This window comes from Ambystoma mexicanum, chromosome 5q (assembly GCF_040938575.1).
Source record: "Ambystoma mexicanum isolate Mex_15411 chromosome 5q, UKY_AmexF1_1, whole genome shotgun sequence".
In the NCBI taxonomy this organism is placed as follows: Eukaryota; Metazoa; Chordata; class Amphibia; order Caudata; family Ambystomatidae; genus Ambystoma; species Ambystoma mexicanum.
In genome coordinates this window covers 836220151-836236041 of record NC_090933.1, presented here as the reverse complement: position 1 = coordinate 836236041, position 15891 = coordinate 836220151, and the positions used below count along the sequence as shown (strand labels likewise).

The following is a 15891-nucleotide window of genomic DNA, read 5'->3' as shown; positions in this document are numbered from 1 at the left end:
AGTTCCGCAGCTGCATCTGTGAGGGTTCACCAACGTTCCTTGCAACTTTTATAATGGGGTAATCCTGTTGTGTTGTGGGGGTAGAATTGTTGAGGCTGGTTAGAATATGAGAAGTGGAATGCGTGGGTTGAATGGAATGGATTGCTATGTTTAAGGAGGTTGGTTATATCGTTGAAACCAGGGCTGGGAGTGTGTGGATGTGCTTCTCCCTGCTCAGATGTGAGTTCCTGTAAAAATTAAACCCACTTACCTCTGCTCACATTCTTGTCTTGATTGTCACACACTTATTTATAACAAATATATAGCAAACATGAAAACATGAAGTGTGTAGTCTGTTTTGTATTTTATTTATGTCGCACTTTTAACATCTAAGCAGTGTCCAGCATGTGACAGCATTAACACAAGATTAAGCCTAACAAACTATGCTGCTGTTTTACAAGCGTTCAATGTGTGCAAGCATTACCATCCACTGCCTGTTTGTTTTTCCTGTGGCCTTAGCAGTTGTTAGGTAAGAATTGGTGCAGTCACACTGTGTGAGACTACACAAGACGTATCTGCTTTGTACTAGGTAACCCACCTTTTGGTATAGGTCTGTACTACATAAGTTGGTAGTGTGACTGAGCAGCCAGACCTATCTCAAGTGGGGTACATGTAAGCTGTCGAGCTGTACAGATGAAATCAGTCAATACAAGTAACCAAGTAACACTTACACTCTCCAGGTTTCAGTTATATATATATATTTATTTATTTATTTATTTACACATCAAGTTTTAGTTGAGCATTCTTTAAAAAAGGCAATTGTTTGTAACGGTCAAGCAAACTTTGGAATAACTTTTCAACAGCCAATAACGTTGGTGAATGCTCTTTGGATATGCTAATACATTTCTTCTACACCCTGAAGGGCCTTCAATAATAAGGATAGTATTGCATTTATATATAACATCAATATATTCTTTAGACTCAGAGTTTCAGAAAGGAAGAGTTAAGGAAAAGTAGAAAGGTTGGAACATACTTTCTTATACAAGTAAGATAGTTGTAATCCTCCAATGAAATCTAGGTAAGCCTTTCCCAGTAGTAAAAGTGTTCGGCAGATTACAACCTATGAGGGACAAGCAATGCCAAAGTCAAGGGATTCAGAAAGGTTCCTTTTGGGAGCCAAGACAGCCAAAGTCAATTGGACAAAGACTATACTAAAAGTCTTTCACAAAGTCTGATAGTTCAGAGAAAACCACTGAAGGCACACAAGCTTTTAAGCCTGTGCAAAGGGGAGTAGACATAAACTCAGAAAGTTAAGCAAGTGCAATTCTCAAGTGAGAAAGCATGACTTAAGGCAAGAAGGTAAGTACCGCAAGCCCAAAAAGTACCTCTGGTTTGAAGAAAGTGGTCCATCTGGATTCCGTCTTGCTACAGCCAAGCAGACCCTGGTTCCTGAGCCTCAGTCATGGGGACAAGAGGGAGGACGTCTGGAGGGCTCCTGCGGCAGTACTCAGGAAAGGACTTCATCACTACAGGTTTTCTTGGATTCAGCGGTTCTTCAGTGTTTCAGTGCCTCACAAAGAGCACTGATGCAAAACGAATATCTCTGGTTGGACTTTCCTTGCTCCCTCGGTCCTGGACTCTGGTGATGGGACTCGGGATCGGGATTTCCTGCTTCTGGAGTGTCCTTAGGAGGCTCCTGGAGCTTTTGGCCGGATTCGTTCTGCGGAAGATGTTGCACTCGGTTATGGACACTGGACCCCGGGGATTGGGCCTCTGCAAGACTGGGGAGTCACAGCAAGTCAGGGATTGTGCCAAAGTGGAGTTTGTCACGGGCTAGTTGGTCCCACCAGCCCAAGGCGAGAAGTCGTTCCGTCCAGAGCTTCTCTATCGAGGTGAAAAAGGAGGTCCGCACAGCAGCAGGGCTTCACCGGTAATTCAAGGTCCAGGAGTTTTCAGCAGGCTTCTCTTCACAATTTCTTCTTCGGATGTCTCTTCCAGTGGTCGACTCTGCCTCTAGTCCCAAAACTCTTGCCTTTTATGCAAGTTTTTCCCTTGAATCACACAGCAGGGTGGCTGTCCTTTAAGGACAGCCAGCTGGCCAATCTCAACTGGTTTCGTTCAGTCACTCCTCAAGACAGACAAACTACAGGGGAGTTTTGGGAACCTTGCTCACTTCCTGCCCTTCCAGACACACTGGAGCCAAGGGTGGGCTTTAGGGCTGAAGCCACACACAAAGTGCTCAAACCTGTCTCAACACACAGAGTAAAAGCCAAGAAAGTCCTTACAAACAGAAAATGGCGAGAAAAGAAGACGGGGCCGTTTTGACTAAATGGACACCCATGGGTGCTGTACTGCATCTGAGGGTTCAGCCTGCTGTAGAAAAGCACACTGGTAGTAAAAATTAAACCACCAGCCATTTAAAATAGTGAGGGTAACAACAAATGTTACATGAGAAAGTAGGATAAGAGGCTACTAGGTAGCCCCCCAGCTCTCCACATAAAATGTTGTGTGCTGGACCTACAAACTAAAAAGGTAAGTAAGATCAATTTCACCTTACTATTCTTGGGAACAGTAGTTCACCCAAGAAAAGGTATTTAAACCTTAAGAGAAATCCAAAGGATTTCTCAGTGACACTGAATTGAGGGTGCTGTATATCACTATAGAAAAAGCAGATGCCTGTGGAGTTTGTGTCAGACTCCAAAAACAGTGACAACATAAAATCCTAATCAGGGGAAAACACATGAGAGAGTGAGGAAAAGGTCCCACTCACTCAGGAGTTAAAATTAAAAAGTCCTAAGTCCAACAAAAGAGCAGGTTTTCTCTAAGCTGGGATGCAATTAGCACATAAATTAAAATTCTCCCTAACAGCAGTTGTAGCAGATGATCAGCTCGCATCCAATGCAAACCTGCTCTCCAACCTTGATTCCAACACCCCCTGTGTCCTCATCCTACTTGATCTCTCTTCTGCCCTTGACACTGTCAACCATACCGTCCTGCTCAACCGCCTCTCTGATAACCTGGGTATCACCGATCAGGCCCTGGCTTGGCTGACCTCCTTCTTCTCCGATCGACCCTCCCAGGTTCAACTTGGGTCCTTCTTCTCCTCCATCGCTACCTGTGGTGTTCCCCAGGGGTCTTTCTTCCTGGCTGTTCAACCAACATCTGGCACTTCTTGCCCACCGCATTGCTGCTCTCTGCCCCAACTTTCAGTGCTATGCGGATGACACTCAACTCATTTTCAGGCTCCCTTCTGCCACCAATTCTCCTTCTCTCATCTCTGACTATCCGCCATCCAGGAGTGGTGGGCCGCCAATGATCTCTGCCTTAATGCCAGTAAGACCAGGATTCTCCTCATCGGCACACCTGCTCCCTCCTTTCCTGCCACTCTCTGGCCGGCCTCTCTTTGCCCTCTTCCTGCTCCCACCTGTGAAGCTAAAAACCTTGGGGTCCTCTTCGACTCCACACTTTCTCTCCTCACATACTGACGTCTCTAAGAAGTCACACTACCAGCTGCACCTCCTAAGAGGTATTCTTCCTTTCCGCTCCTTCCCCTGAAGCTCACTGTCTCCAGAGCTCTGGTTCTCTCTAGGCTGGACTACTGCAACAGCCTCTTTCTAAATCTTCCTGCCTCTACTCTCCGCCCTCTGCAACTCATCCAAAACAGGACTGCAAGACTTGTCCTTGGCCTCAAGCCCAAGGATCGTATCTCTCCAGGACTGAAATCTCTGCACTGGCTCCCAGTGGCGACAATGATTAAGTTCAAAACCCTCTGCTATGTCCACAAGGCCTTCTGGGGCCTGGGGCTTCAATACCTTCAACTCTTTCTTCCGAAATATCATCCTTCTCGAGCTCTTCGCTCATCCGCCTCTAACTCCCTCAGGGTTAGTCGCTTCTCCAAGCAGCGAGTTGGGGGTAGATCTCTTTCTTCTGCTGGGGCCTCCCTCTGGAACAGCCTCCCTGCCTCCCTGAAACTTGAGGAGAACCATCTCCAGTTCCGGATGCACCTCAAGACCTTCCTCTTTGCTTCTGCTTTCTCTCCTCCTCTCCCCTGCTGATCCCCTGGATGAATCTGAAACTGCACCGGTTTCCTGGTTACACTCTGATCTCAGGCCCGGGTCCCCTCCCCGCCAGTTGCACACCTGCACTGACCCCCTGGCCTCTGTTGCATTCGGGGACTGTCTGTATCCCTACAGCCCCTACTAGCGCTTGACACCTGATGTCTGCACTTAGCCTTGCACGTGCCACCAGCTGGCCACACCTTTATTATTTTGTATTGTCTTTATGTATTTTACTGTTATCCTATCTACTGCACTGCCCCCTCCCCTTTCACCCCGCACTTTTCCCCTTACCCTCTCCCCTGCTCTTGTACGATCTTAATGTCACCTGGCCTAGTAGGATCGCTGTCTCTGTCTTCCCTCTGTTCGCCCTCCCTTGCTTCGTCGCGCCTTGAAGCACTTGTCTATAGGCGCGTTATAAATGTGATATCATATCATATGTCTGTTTGTACTTGTCTGGCTAGTTTCTCTGGAAACTGACATTCTAGTTTACCTTATTCAGCCTCACTTTTCTAACCTTGACTTGGCAATTTTCCATGCATGTTTTTAGCTGTTACATAATACCTGAAATCCCTTAAGAAGCTTGATTCACTCTTGACATCTCCCTTGTCACATATGGAAAATGACATGCATTAAACTCATCTCAGCCGTAATAGTTTAAAAAAATTATTTTCAGAGTCCACTGCTGAGTCAAGGGTGACCATTTCAGCACCAACTCTTTCTGAAAGTATGGCTATAGATGAGACCATAATGCCTGCTCCCACATTCAACACCACAGCCTACGTTGCGAACACTGAAGCACAGGATCAGCCAGACACATGGTAAAGTATTCAATATGTTTTCACTAGTTTCTGCTGTGTCTCTATTGTTTATGTGGGTGCCAACCTCGTCCAAGGTAGGACTGCGCTCACCTGCTATCCCCAAAACTTGTCCTCCTTAATGCTATTGTTAACTAATGTGATATCCCAACGGCTCCTTGTTCTTCCAGGACACCTGGCAAAGGGTCCATACCCATTGCGAGAATCTAACGGCATCCAGCACTGTCCTTACAGTAACGTGCTTGCAACATGTAAGACATTGAAGCAAATACTTAATTACTGCATGCATATTTATATGCTCTTTTTATGGAAATGGTGCAGCACCCAACTATGAACACTCGCAGGAGGCATGCTGCACAGAAGCTGACAACTTGTTATCTTTTATGCTCATCCACAATGTCATTGAAAAATAGCTAGTTTAATGTTGTGTCTTAAGCTCTTTTTTTTTAATCCCCACACAGCATTTAGACTTGAGATTCAGGACCTTTTGGGCCAGATTCTCAAACCTTTTGTTGGCGCAAGTGATGAGGTGCGCAGCTGCCCCCTTTCACTCCTTTGTGCATTACGCACCCTGAATACACAAAGGGTATGTGCTTTGAAATGCGCAAAAATCAAAGACCTTCCCCTGCACCTGTTTGCACTAGGTGCAGGGGAAATGGCAATGCATGAGACTTTCTTTCCTGTGGAACCTTTCTTATATTTTCTTTGAAGTGGGAGAGCAGCAGTGTGAACTGCTACTCCCCACTTGCATTTATATCCTTCATACAAGGATAGAAATGCCTTTTGTACCGCATTTTGTGAAAACACACTTCTATCACCCACATGGGTGCTTGGAGACTGTAATACTTTAGTAATGCATTCCATGGGGCAAGCTAGTGCATCTTTGAGAATAAGGTGACTCTAATGCTATATATACTTGAGAGCAACTGGAAGCTATTAACTACTGCATATATGCATAGTAAGAAAGAGGTTGTTTTGCAATCACACTGTGCACAGAAACTTCAGTTAAATGCAATTCATTAAGATTTTAATTGAAATGCGAGGCAGCCTGACACTTTTTTTTCGAGCTTAAGAGCTCTTCTTCTGAGACTGCATGTTGATTGAAAATTACAATTAGGTATTGTATTTGGCGATAAAACATACATGAGGGACAGATCCCAGACACAGAGTGCAATTGGCGATTATTTCAGACCAATTCATTGACCAATCGAAAATCCATACAAAATAGAAATTGATTCAATTGTAAACAAATTGACAAGTTATACACAAGAAAAAGGATATAGGTTGGCCGGATATGGTTATCATATGCCCAATTCAAGGTGAGTGCGTTCACAGGAAAGAAGAAAAATGGACAAAAATTCAAATTAAAGAATGGCTGAATTAGCATATATTCCATTTGTTGGTCGTGATGTGCTGATAAATGAAATGTTTAAGGTGTACCTTGGATTCTTGAGAGACAGTACAGGTCACTGAAGAGATATAACATTAAATGTATAATGTTATGCGGTACCAGTGTAACTGCAGTTACAATTGCCAAGAGATAAAAATAAAATATATATATATGCCTCACTTACCCATGCATTGGTGTGAGGTGCTAATACTAAGGCTAACCGATCTAGCAATGCGCGACAATCATGAGAAGGAAATCCTGATGAAGGCTGTGCTAGAATGTATGTCATGGCTGCGGTACAGAGAAAATAAAAAGGAAAAAAATGAAATTCACGGTACCAAAGAAGCAAAGACAGCGGTCGTCAGGACCAATGACACGACCGGGCATGCAGTTGCAGCCCCGTACAAAAAATGTGCTGCATCAGTAAGCACGCAAACCTCCATAGAACCCGGGCAGCCATTACAGTTGGAACAAAAGGCGGCAGGAACGAACGACAAATTAGCAACACGGGTCGTGGTAGTGGAAAGTGATCACGACCCCCAACAAGCGCAAGAACCAAACATCCCACCTCAAGCAAGTCAGCTCCCGTCGACTTCGAACCATCAAAATCCATTAAAAACTGCCCTACCAGCCTCACAAACTGATGCGCATGACCCGACTGGAAAAAAAAAGACACCCTTGACGTTCGACATGTTTAAAGGTCCAGCGAAGTCGACCTTATTCATTCTAAGCAAAGAAACTAAAGAAAAGGACGTAAAGACAGGAAAAAAGAGCACAAATACTAAAAAGGCAGGAGCAAAGAAGCATACGACTAGTTCCAGAAAATTCTTAAGAAATCTGACGACTCCCACCAGGCCTGGTTTGTTTGACCGTGAAGTTTTAAAACCGACAGCCCATGCAAAGAAAAAGCAAAAAGTTTCGAACGATATCAATGAGCAAACGGTACCCGATAAAGGAAACTTGAAAAAACGAGCTTGTCGTGAGTCGGAAGGTAGTGAACTTCACTCCACACGTTCATCAATCGATCTCGCAGATCTATCCACCTACTCAGTGAGTTTGGAGGACGAAGCTAGTCAAATGATGTCGTCGAGTCCTGACAAAAACAGAAGTCAACACCTGGCAACTACGTCTGAGCAGACAAACCAACAAAAAAGACCAAATCGGAAAAGAAAACAAGACGAAAACTCAGACCTAAACCTGGGCCCAACCACAAAAGTAGTAGATAAACAGGCACTCAACAATCCGGCAAAGTCCCCAAGACTCAGCAGCAATGATGGCTTTCAGCAGGGAAAAACCCACAAGCAAACTGCTGCTGGGACGACACCAAACGCACAGACCAACTTAAACCCAAATCCCAAATTCACAGCAGCTCAACGATCCAAAATAAATAGAAGTGTGCACATCGAAACAAATAAGGAGACAAATGAATCGGTGAGTAAACTGAGACTCGAGAATGTACTGGCAGACAATGATTCAATGAATCTAAATCGCTGGAACATCCTAAACGTACTGCAGAGTGTTCCTGCTCTACGGACTATAACTACAGATGACATCAAAATAAAGATTTTCCATAATAACTTACCGGAAATTCTTGATTCTATTAAAGACACGGAGGCGAGCATTATGCTTCTCTTTCTTTTATTAATATATAAATAGAAAAGCTCAGCAGCAAGTGTTAATGCACCTTATTGAAAGCGCAGGAGTGCGTGGCAGACAAAAGGTGCATGAAAAAACACAAAGAACTTAGAAATATTAACGAAAACAGTGTAAGTCCAAGAAAAAACTCCATTTCCCAAGATGCTTCAGGAAGGTCCAGCAAAGGTCACTAACATGTGACTTAGCCCACCAATGAATAACTGGCTGTCCATATAAACAGTCATACAAATTATGTCACTTCCTCTTTCGAAAGCTGCGAACTTGATCAAAACGGTGAAAAGAAGAACTGTAGCTGAGGTCATCTCGAGACTGAAGCCGAAGCCGATCTGATTAGGCGATCAGGAGGGCTTGTCTGGAGCCGCTGTCAGAGAAGAGAAAGTAACTAGAATTAGTTCATGCATCAGAGAACCCTAGTTCCCCTTATGGGGGTGGGAGAGAAATAGTGTGTTAACTTGAGATACATAAGTCAGTCCAATAAACAGTAACATTCCCAAACAAGTCGCACCAATTTAACCCAAAGGTGGTAGCGCTGATATTTCTCTTGCTGGGCGGGATAATGCTCGCCTCAGTGTCTTAAATAGAATCAAGAATTTCCGGTAAGTTATTATGGAAAATCTTTATTCTATGTCAAGACCGGAGGCTCCCATTATGCTTGTTTAAAGCTTACTTACCACGATAGATGCTGGTTGTTCTAGCGGTTTCAGGTAGAATTCCTTGAATATTGATTCACCTGACCAATCCGCCATTCTCATGATATCTTCCAGGCGTACCCCGACCTGAAATGCTTTGGAAGCCATGGCTCCTCTAACGGAGTGGGCCCCGAAATGCAGGGTATCTATTCCTGCATGAGTCAGAGTCCAGCGCACCCAGCGTGCTAGTGTTGGAGACGAAACTGCCTTGTGCGGTTTACGCAGGGCTATTAGCAATTGCCCGTTAGGGGAAGTCCTAAGCGGGGCAGTCTGATCCTCGTAAACTTTTAAGCATTTAACTAGGCAAAGCTTAGGATGATCTTTGAAAGCGGGGTACGAAATAACTCTCGAGTTACATTTCGTTCTCCTGTGCAAATGGAATACCACCCCATCGGGAGAAAAGGTCCTGCCCGCCAGATCGAGAGCTCTAACGTCAGAGACCCTCCTGTAGGAGACTAAGCAGAGCAGTGTAGTAAGTTTGCCTGACAAGGCAGTCCGAGACAGGTCCTTGTTATGCGGCCATGACAGGAAAAGATTCAGAACCTTGTTGACGTCCCAAAGCTTATCATAGCGAGACGGGGGCGGAATTGCGAGTCTTATTCCTTTAAGGAGTCTGCAGACGAGCTGATGCTCTCCAGCTGGAAGCCCCTGAATGAGATCATGCCCGGCGGAAATAGCTGAGCGGTAGGCGTTAACCGTCCTATAGGCGAGGCCCCTTTCCACTAATGAAGCCAGTAAATTTAGGATTTCCTCTATAGGTGCTGAAACTGGATGTGAACCGTACCGACGGGACCAGTTACTCCAGGCGTTCCAGGAGTTAGAATATCTCTTGAGGGTAGCAGGGGCCCAGCTTTCCTCAATGAGGTTGATTGCCATGGCTGACATGCCGGGAATCCTCCACCTAGACCTGAAATCCTCCAGGCTGCTAGGTTCAGTGATCCGTTGAGGAGAAGAGGGTGACGTTGTCCTGACGGATCCAGAAGGAGATCTGGAAATTGGGGTAGAAGGATTGGAAAATCCGAAGAAAGTTCCAGAAGAACTGGATACCAGGTCTGAGAGGTCCAGACCGGGGCTATGAGGACCATGTCCGTATGCTCCTGACGGGCCTTCGCCAGGGTCCTCGCTATCATTGTAAATGGAGGAAAGGCATAGTGAATCCCCTGGGTCCACTGCTGCAGGAATGCATCGGTCGCAGCTGCTGCTGGGTCCGTCCTCCAACTGTAAAAGATGGGTAGCTGGGAGTTCAGACGGGATGCAAAGAGATCTACTGACATGGGGCCCCATGTTTGCTGGAGGCGGAGAAAGACTTCTCTGTCGAGCCTCCAGTCGCTGAAATCTGTGGAGTGACGGGAATGCCAATCCGCCACTACGTTCGATAGCCCTGGGAGATACTCCGCGGTCACCGAGATCTGGTGATCCAGACAGAAATGCCAAAAATCTTTGGCTAATTCCGCTAGAGGTCTTGACTTGGTCCCTCCCAGATGGTTGATGTACCGTACTGCGGAGATGTTGTCCATCTTTAGTAAGATACAACAACTTGCTTTGCCTCTGGCGAAGGAGCGCACAGCGAAAGAGCCGGCGAGAAGCTCCAGACAATTTATATGCATTTTCAGCTCCTGGGGTGACCAGAGCCCTCCTGTGGCTACAGAGCCGCATCTCGCTCCCCAACCAGAGCGACTGGCATCTGATTCTATGATAATATCGGGGGTGGATCCGAAAATGGCTCTGCCATTCCAAGCTTCCATATGAGTGAGCCACCAATTGAGCTCCGTGCGCGCAGAGGTCGACAGTGTCAGACGTTGAGAGTAGGAGAGGCTCCGTCTCAGATGCTGACCTTTGAGCCTTTGCAATTCTCTGTAATGAAGAGGACCGGGAAAAATTGCTTGAATGGAAGACGACAGGAGACCGATTACTCTTGCCAACTCTCGAAGAGATATGAGGTCTCTCTGTAGAAGTCTGCGGATCTCCCTCCGTGTCGCATGTATCTTGGCCACGGGAAGATGAAGTTCAGAGTTCAAGGTGTCCACCAAGAATCCGAGAAATTCTAGATTCTGGGATGGACGGAGTACAGATTTCTCCCAGTTTATGAGAAAACCCAGACTGTGCAGTAGGTCGATGGCTATAGTGGCCTGATCCACTACTAGGGCTTGAGAATGAGCCATGAAGATAATGTCGTCTAGATAGACTATTAATCTTACTCCCAGTTCTCCCAAGCGAGCTACCACGGGGCGCAGAAGTTTGGTAAAGGCCCAAGGCGCTGAGGAGAGCCCGAAGGGTAAACTCGTGCACTCCCAGTCTTGGTTTTTCCAGGAAAATCTGAGGTAGCTTATGTGGGCCTGGTGAATAGGAACTGCTAGGTAGGCGTCTTTCAAGTCCAGGCGTTTGGCCTCAGGATGTCCCTGAGCATGTGTATCCCTTCCATCTTGAAGTGATGGTAGACAATGAAGTCGTTGAGAGCTCTCAAATTTATAACTGGGCGTACTTTTTGCTTCCTGCGAACCAAGAATATGGGACTGAAGAACCCGCCTTGGCTTGAGCAGGGGCGAATCGCTTGTTTTAGATATAGACTGCGTATTTCGCCATCTAACGCTTCCTCGTCTGCTGTGGACATAACTAATGGTGCAGGACGAGTGGTTTGATGAGGTTGAGCGAAAAACTCTAAGCGCAGGCCGCGCGCTGCGTCCCTGATCCATGCATCTCCTGATAAGGAGTCCCATGCTTGTGCAAAAAGAGCTAACCTCCCCCCTACGGGTGTCTGTGGCGCAGGCGCTGCTATGGGTACACTGACCTGCAGTTTGCTGTTGTGCTGGATATCTTGCACTTCTTCTCCATCCACGACCTCTTCCCCGCCCTCTTGAGGGGAAGAAAGTGTCTGAGCGGTCCTGCCAAGAATTGTATTGGTCCTGGGATTGCTGAGGTCTTCGATCAAAGGCGAAGCGGCCGGAGGAGCGACCTCTGCCTCGTCCGGCCCTGGAGAAAACCTTAGTAGCAAAAACCCTTCTGATGGAGGCTTGAGCCTTATCCAAGGCTGTAAAGGTGCCGACGAATTTCGACATTTCTTTCATGAATGGGTCTCCGAAAAGCAGACCTTGGGCTGTTGCTCCTGATTCTGTGTCTGCTAGCTCGGTTAGTTTGCCGTCAATTTTGTATAAAATACCTTTGCGGCGTTCAGCCGAGATGGCGCAGCTGGCATTACCTAGTAGACAGAGGGCTCTTTGCGCCCAACCTGAAAGGATTGTTGGATCGATGGGATCACTGGAATCAATGGCCGCCTCGGCCAGGTCCATAATCTTGGCTAGAGGACCAGTAATGTCCAGGACTCTGTCCTGACAGGACTTCCAAGCGCGGTCGATACCCTTTCTCGGGTCTTTCACATTCTTGCCTAGAAAAGTGATCATCTTGGAGTCTAGCTCCGGGGTGAGGGCTACTTTTCCAGGAATATTGGGACGGGGGCATTCTGCCTTTAATCTGGCCCTTACTTCCTTATCTAGAGGCTTGCGGAGTCTGTTCATGATGTAATTGGTTGTTGTGGACGAAGGTTCCCAGTCAGAGGATCTGGGGTGCACAAGATCTTCTGGAGCAAACATCCCGCTGGAAGTGGGGGGTTCCTCCGTTACCTTCTTGGGGATGGGGACTGCCACAATCCCAGAGGTAGAGGGTCGCGACCCTATAGTTTGAGAATCGTCCTCAGAGGATGAAGGGGGATGATAGTTGTCATAGACCCCTCTATCTTCGTCATCAGTGCCCTGTTGTTCTCCCTCCGGGCTTGAGGGTCTAATACCCCTGTTGTCTTCCTCGGGGTAAGAGGGTCTTTCGAGGGAAGGGGTGTCCTTCCTGTCCATGAAGGCTTTTTTAAGCCTGGAGAAGGCGTCTGAGACGGCAGCGGTGGCAGGGGTAGGCTGGCTCGGGGGGGTCATGGAGTCTTTGCTCCTACGAGCCAGAGTACATCCCCCATCTATAAGGTGCTTTCGTTTGCGGGTTTTCTTTCTCCCTGTTGGGGAGGTCTCCTGAAGATGCTCCTCCATACTGTCTAGGCGCTGCTGGATAGGCAGGAGCATCTCAGATACTGCCTTCTTGATGGTGGTCTCCACTGAGGATCCCAGCACCTTTTTGAGGCTGTCTGCCATTGCCACCTCATCTATGTGGTACTCTTCCTCCTCATGATCAGACCAATCCTGATCTGCCTGGGGAAAGTACTGAGCTGCCATAATGAATTTTAAATGCACCTTTTTTTTTTTTTTTTTTTTTTTTTTTTTTAAATATAAATGCTCTTAGTGGGCAACAGACAGCCTTCTCTCAGCCCACTCAATTTCAGGCAAGGAAGGTGTGGAGCACGATACCTTGCTGAAAGGAAAAATCAATCTGTTTCTGTGAAGTTATATGTGATACTTCCTTCGATTTCGTTTTCTTTCTTTTTCCTTTATAACGTTAAATCAGAAGAAAGGAAAGGGAACTCGTGATTGCAGCTGGCGCTCGCTTTCAAAAATCCGTTGTGAAAGCAATGGAAATGACAAACGAGCGCTAGCTGTTCGAGGAAAGGACTCAGGGAGCAGAGACTCCCTCTAGTGGCCACGGAGGGCCATCGCAGGGAAATGCTCTCCGTGTGTGGCGTTCCCGGGCTCTGTGGGAGTGAAGAGCGAGCCGGGGGCCGCGCACGGAGGGGTGAATAAATTAACAGGGCCGCTCGCGAAACACGAGGGCTCCTGTCAGCTGCAGAGATCCTCCCGCGGCAGCAAAGCTGCTAACGCGGAGGATCGAGTGCAGCTGACAGACAATGAAGCGCGTTACGCGCGCGTATACTGATTATAGATACGCTAAATAAAATATGCAAACATATCATTCACCTTATTAAAATATATTTAAATTTAAAATTCTATTTTTTTTTTTTTTTTTTTTTTTATGAACAAGGAGATAAAAAATGGGTACTTATCTTTGCTGTGAGCAGCAAGAAAGAGGAAGTGACATAATTTGTATGACTGTTTATATGGACAGCCAGTTATTCATTGGTGGGCTAAGTCACATGTTAGTGACCCTTTGCTGGACCTTCCTGAAGCATCTTGGGAAATGGAGTTTTTTCTTGGACTTACACTGTTTTCGTTAATATTTCTAAGTTCTTTGTGTTTTTTCATGCACCTTTTGTCTGCCACGCACTCCTGCGCTTTCAATAAGGTGCATTAACACTTGCTGCTGAGCTTTTCTATTTATATATTAATAAAAGAAAGAGAAGTATAATGGGAGCCTCCGGTCTTGAAATAGAATTGTAGAATATGTGTCCGAACGCAGCACCGACATAGTACTGCTGCATATAAAATCTCACGCAGTGCGCCAAGCAATTCTGGCGGCTTCAGAAGATCTGTTGTTTTTTGGATTTGAAGTAAAACAAGAAGCGGCTTCGCCAAAAAATTCTCCAAGAGACAACCAAAGATCCTCCCCAAACAAAAAAGCTAAGGATCTGGTAAGAGCTGTTAGGCAGAAACCTGTGCAGTTCCCTTGGGGAACACTGCAAAAGATTTAAGACTACAGGTATAGCAGTAAACCCACTTGGTAGCAGTCCGCACCACCCAGATTTACCTGGTAGCTGTGGCTGAGCAGTCAGACTTCCCTCAAGAAGAGTTAGGCAGTATGCAAAGTATACACAATATGTACTCAGGCACAATAGCACAAGCAAACACTGACCAGAGCTTGGTTTCAAAAGTATATAGTGATTTATTTTTAAGAACACACAAATTGAAAACACTCTAGCAAAATATAATAAAACACTCCAAACACAGTTATATGGAAAGCAGTCCCAATCCTTATTCCTATCTAGACAACTCTAGGTTAACACCACATAATTAAAACAGAGGTGAGCGCTTAACGTTAGATGACACTCTAGTAGGTTAAAGAAGGGAGGGGAAAAAGAGCAGAATTAGGATAAACACACCACTCTAAGGCAAGAACGCTTTCGGTAAGCTCAAAGAAGCACAAAGTCACAGGTGAGCAAAAAGTCACTAAGCAGGGCCCACTCTCAGAGCAGACAGAGCGAAAACGTGCCCAAGATCACACAGTTGGTAGGGATTCAGAGTCTTGCAAAAGAGTTCGGAAAAGAGTTAGAGAGGCTCAGAAAGTTTAGCCAAGGTGTCCCAGGCAATCCCAGGATCGAAAGCCGAGGGCTAAAACTACCTCGTACAGTCGGTGGCAAGGGAAGCCAGGCGGAACACGGTACCTTAACGGAAAGGATCCTCCAGCGGGGGCAGTTGTTCCAGGCAGTGGCAGCAAGGCTCGACGTCGGTCAGGGGAGAAGAAGATCTCGCTGAAGAGCAGAAGAAGAAGGTCGTTGCACTGCCCGGGAAGAAACCAGCCGCGGAGTCCTCCGGTTAAAGGGTTGTACCGACTTTCGCGGTTGGGGTAAAAGTGGTGGGGTTCCGGTTGCTGGGATACCTCGAAGAACGGAAAGAAGGTGAAAACTGGTTGTCCCCACCAGTCAAGGGAAGGAGCCACTCCGTTAAGAGTTCTCCTCGGTCGTCAGGAAAAGTGGTGAGATGGTTCAGCAGGGCTCCACCGGCGGTGTCGTCGTAGCAGATCAGCTCAGCTCGTCCCTCGTCGGATTCTTAGGTCCTGTGGCGACTTCTGAAGTTCCAGTCCCCAAAGCCCTGCTTTTATGCAGCAAACCCCCATTCACCCAGCCTAGCTGTCACTCAAACATGCTAAGTGGTGAGCCGGCCGGCTCACCACTTGGGCCAATCAGGATGGAGTGCGACTTGAGTTACCAAGGTAACTCAGTCCAGGGTGCCTAAATCCCCCTCCACCCCTCCTAAGTACCCCAGACAGAGTGGCACCACTTTGGAGGGCTTCTGTGGAGAAGCCCGCCAAAAGTGGGACAAAGGGCTCCACTTTGGGTCAGAGTTACAGAGGCGAACGCCACCGCCATTTTAGTATCAAGTTTTGGCAAAAAATCCCCACCGGAGTTATAATAATAAATATATAAACCGGCGGTATGTTTAAGGCTACCGTAAATAAATAATTAAATGTGTTAGCCTAAAACAATGGGAAATCCCATAGGAAAATATTCGCGGTCGAATATAAAAAGTAGTTTCCACTGCCACCAGCCAAAACTCGATCAGGGGGGACGGAGACGTGCCCCCCCGACTAACAGACCCTGGGGCAATCGAATTGCCCCAGCCAGTACGTCCACAAGATGATGGTTTGTACTGGTTCTGTTCAGGATTTAAGACTAGTAAAGTCTTTGGTGACTTTACATGCCCTGGGAGACAGTAGTCCGTCCCAGGGTATGGAGTCTATGTTGGGGAGTCACTAGGACACCC

At 46.7% G+C, this 15891-nt stretch overlaps 1 protein-coding gene across 3 annotated transcripts in view; it reads left to right on the top strand.

Moving 5' to 3' along the window:
* The window catches only part of NBN (nibrin), a 732941-nt gene that overhangs the window by 337143 nt on the left and 379907 nt on the right, over positions 1-15891 (top strand). For all 3 annotated transcript variants that reach the window (XM_069621324.1, XM_069621323.1, XM_069621322.1), the window contains exon 9: positions 4711-4855. In XM_069621324.1, coding sequence (XP_069477425.1) covers positions 4711-4855 — 145 coding nt within the window. The remainder of the gene's footprint in view (positions 1-4710; positions 4856-15891) is intronic.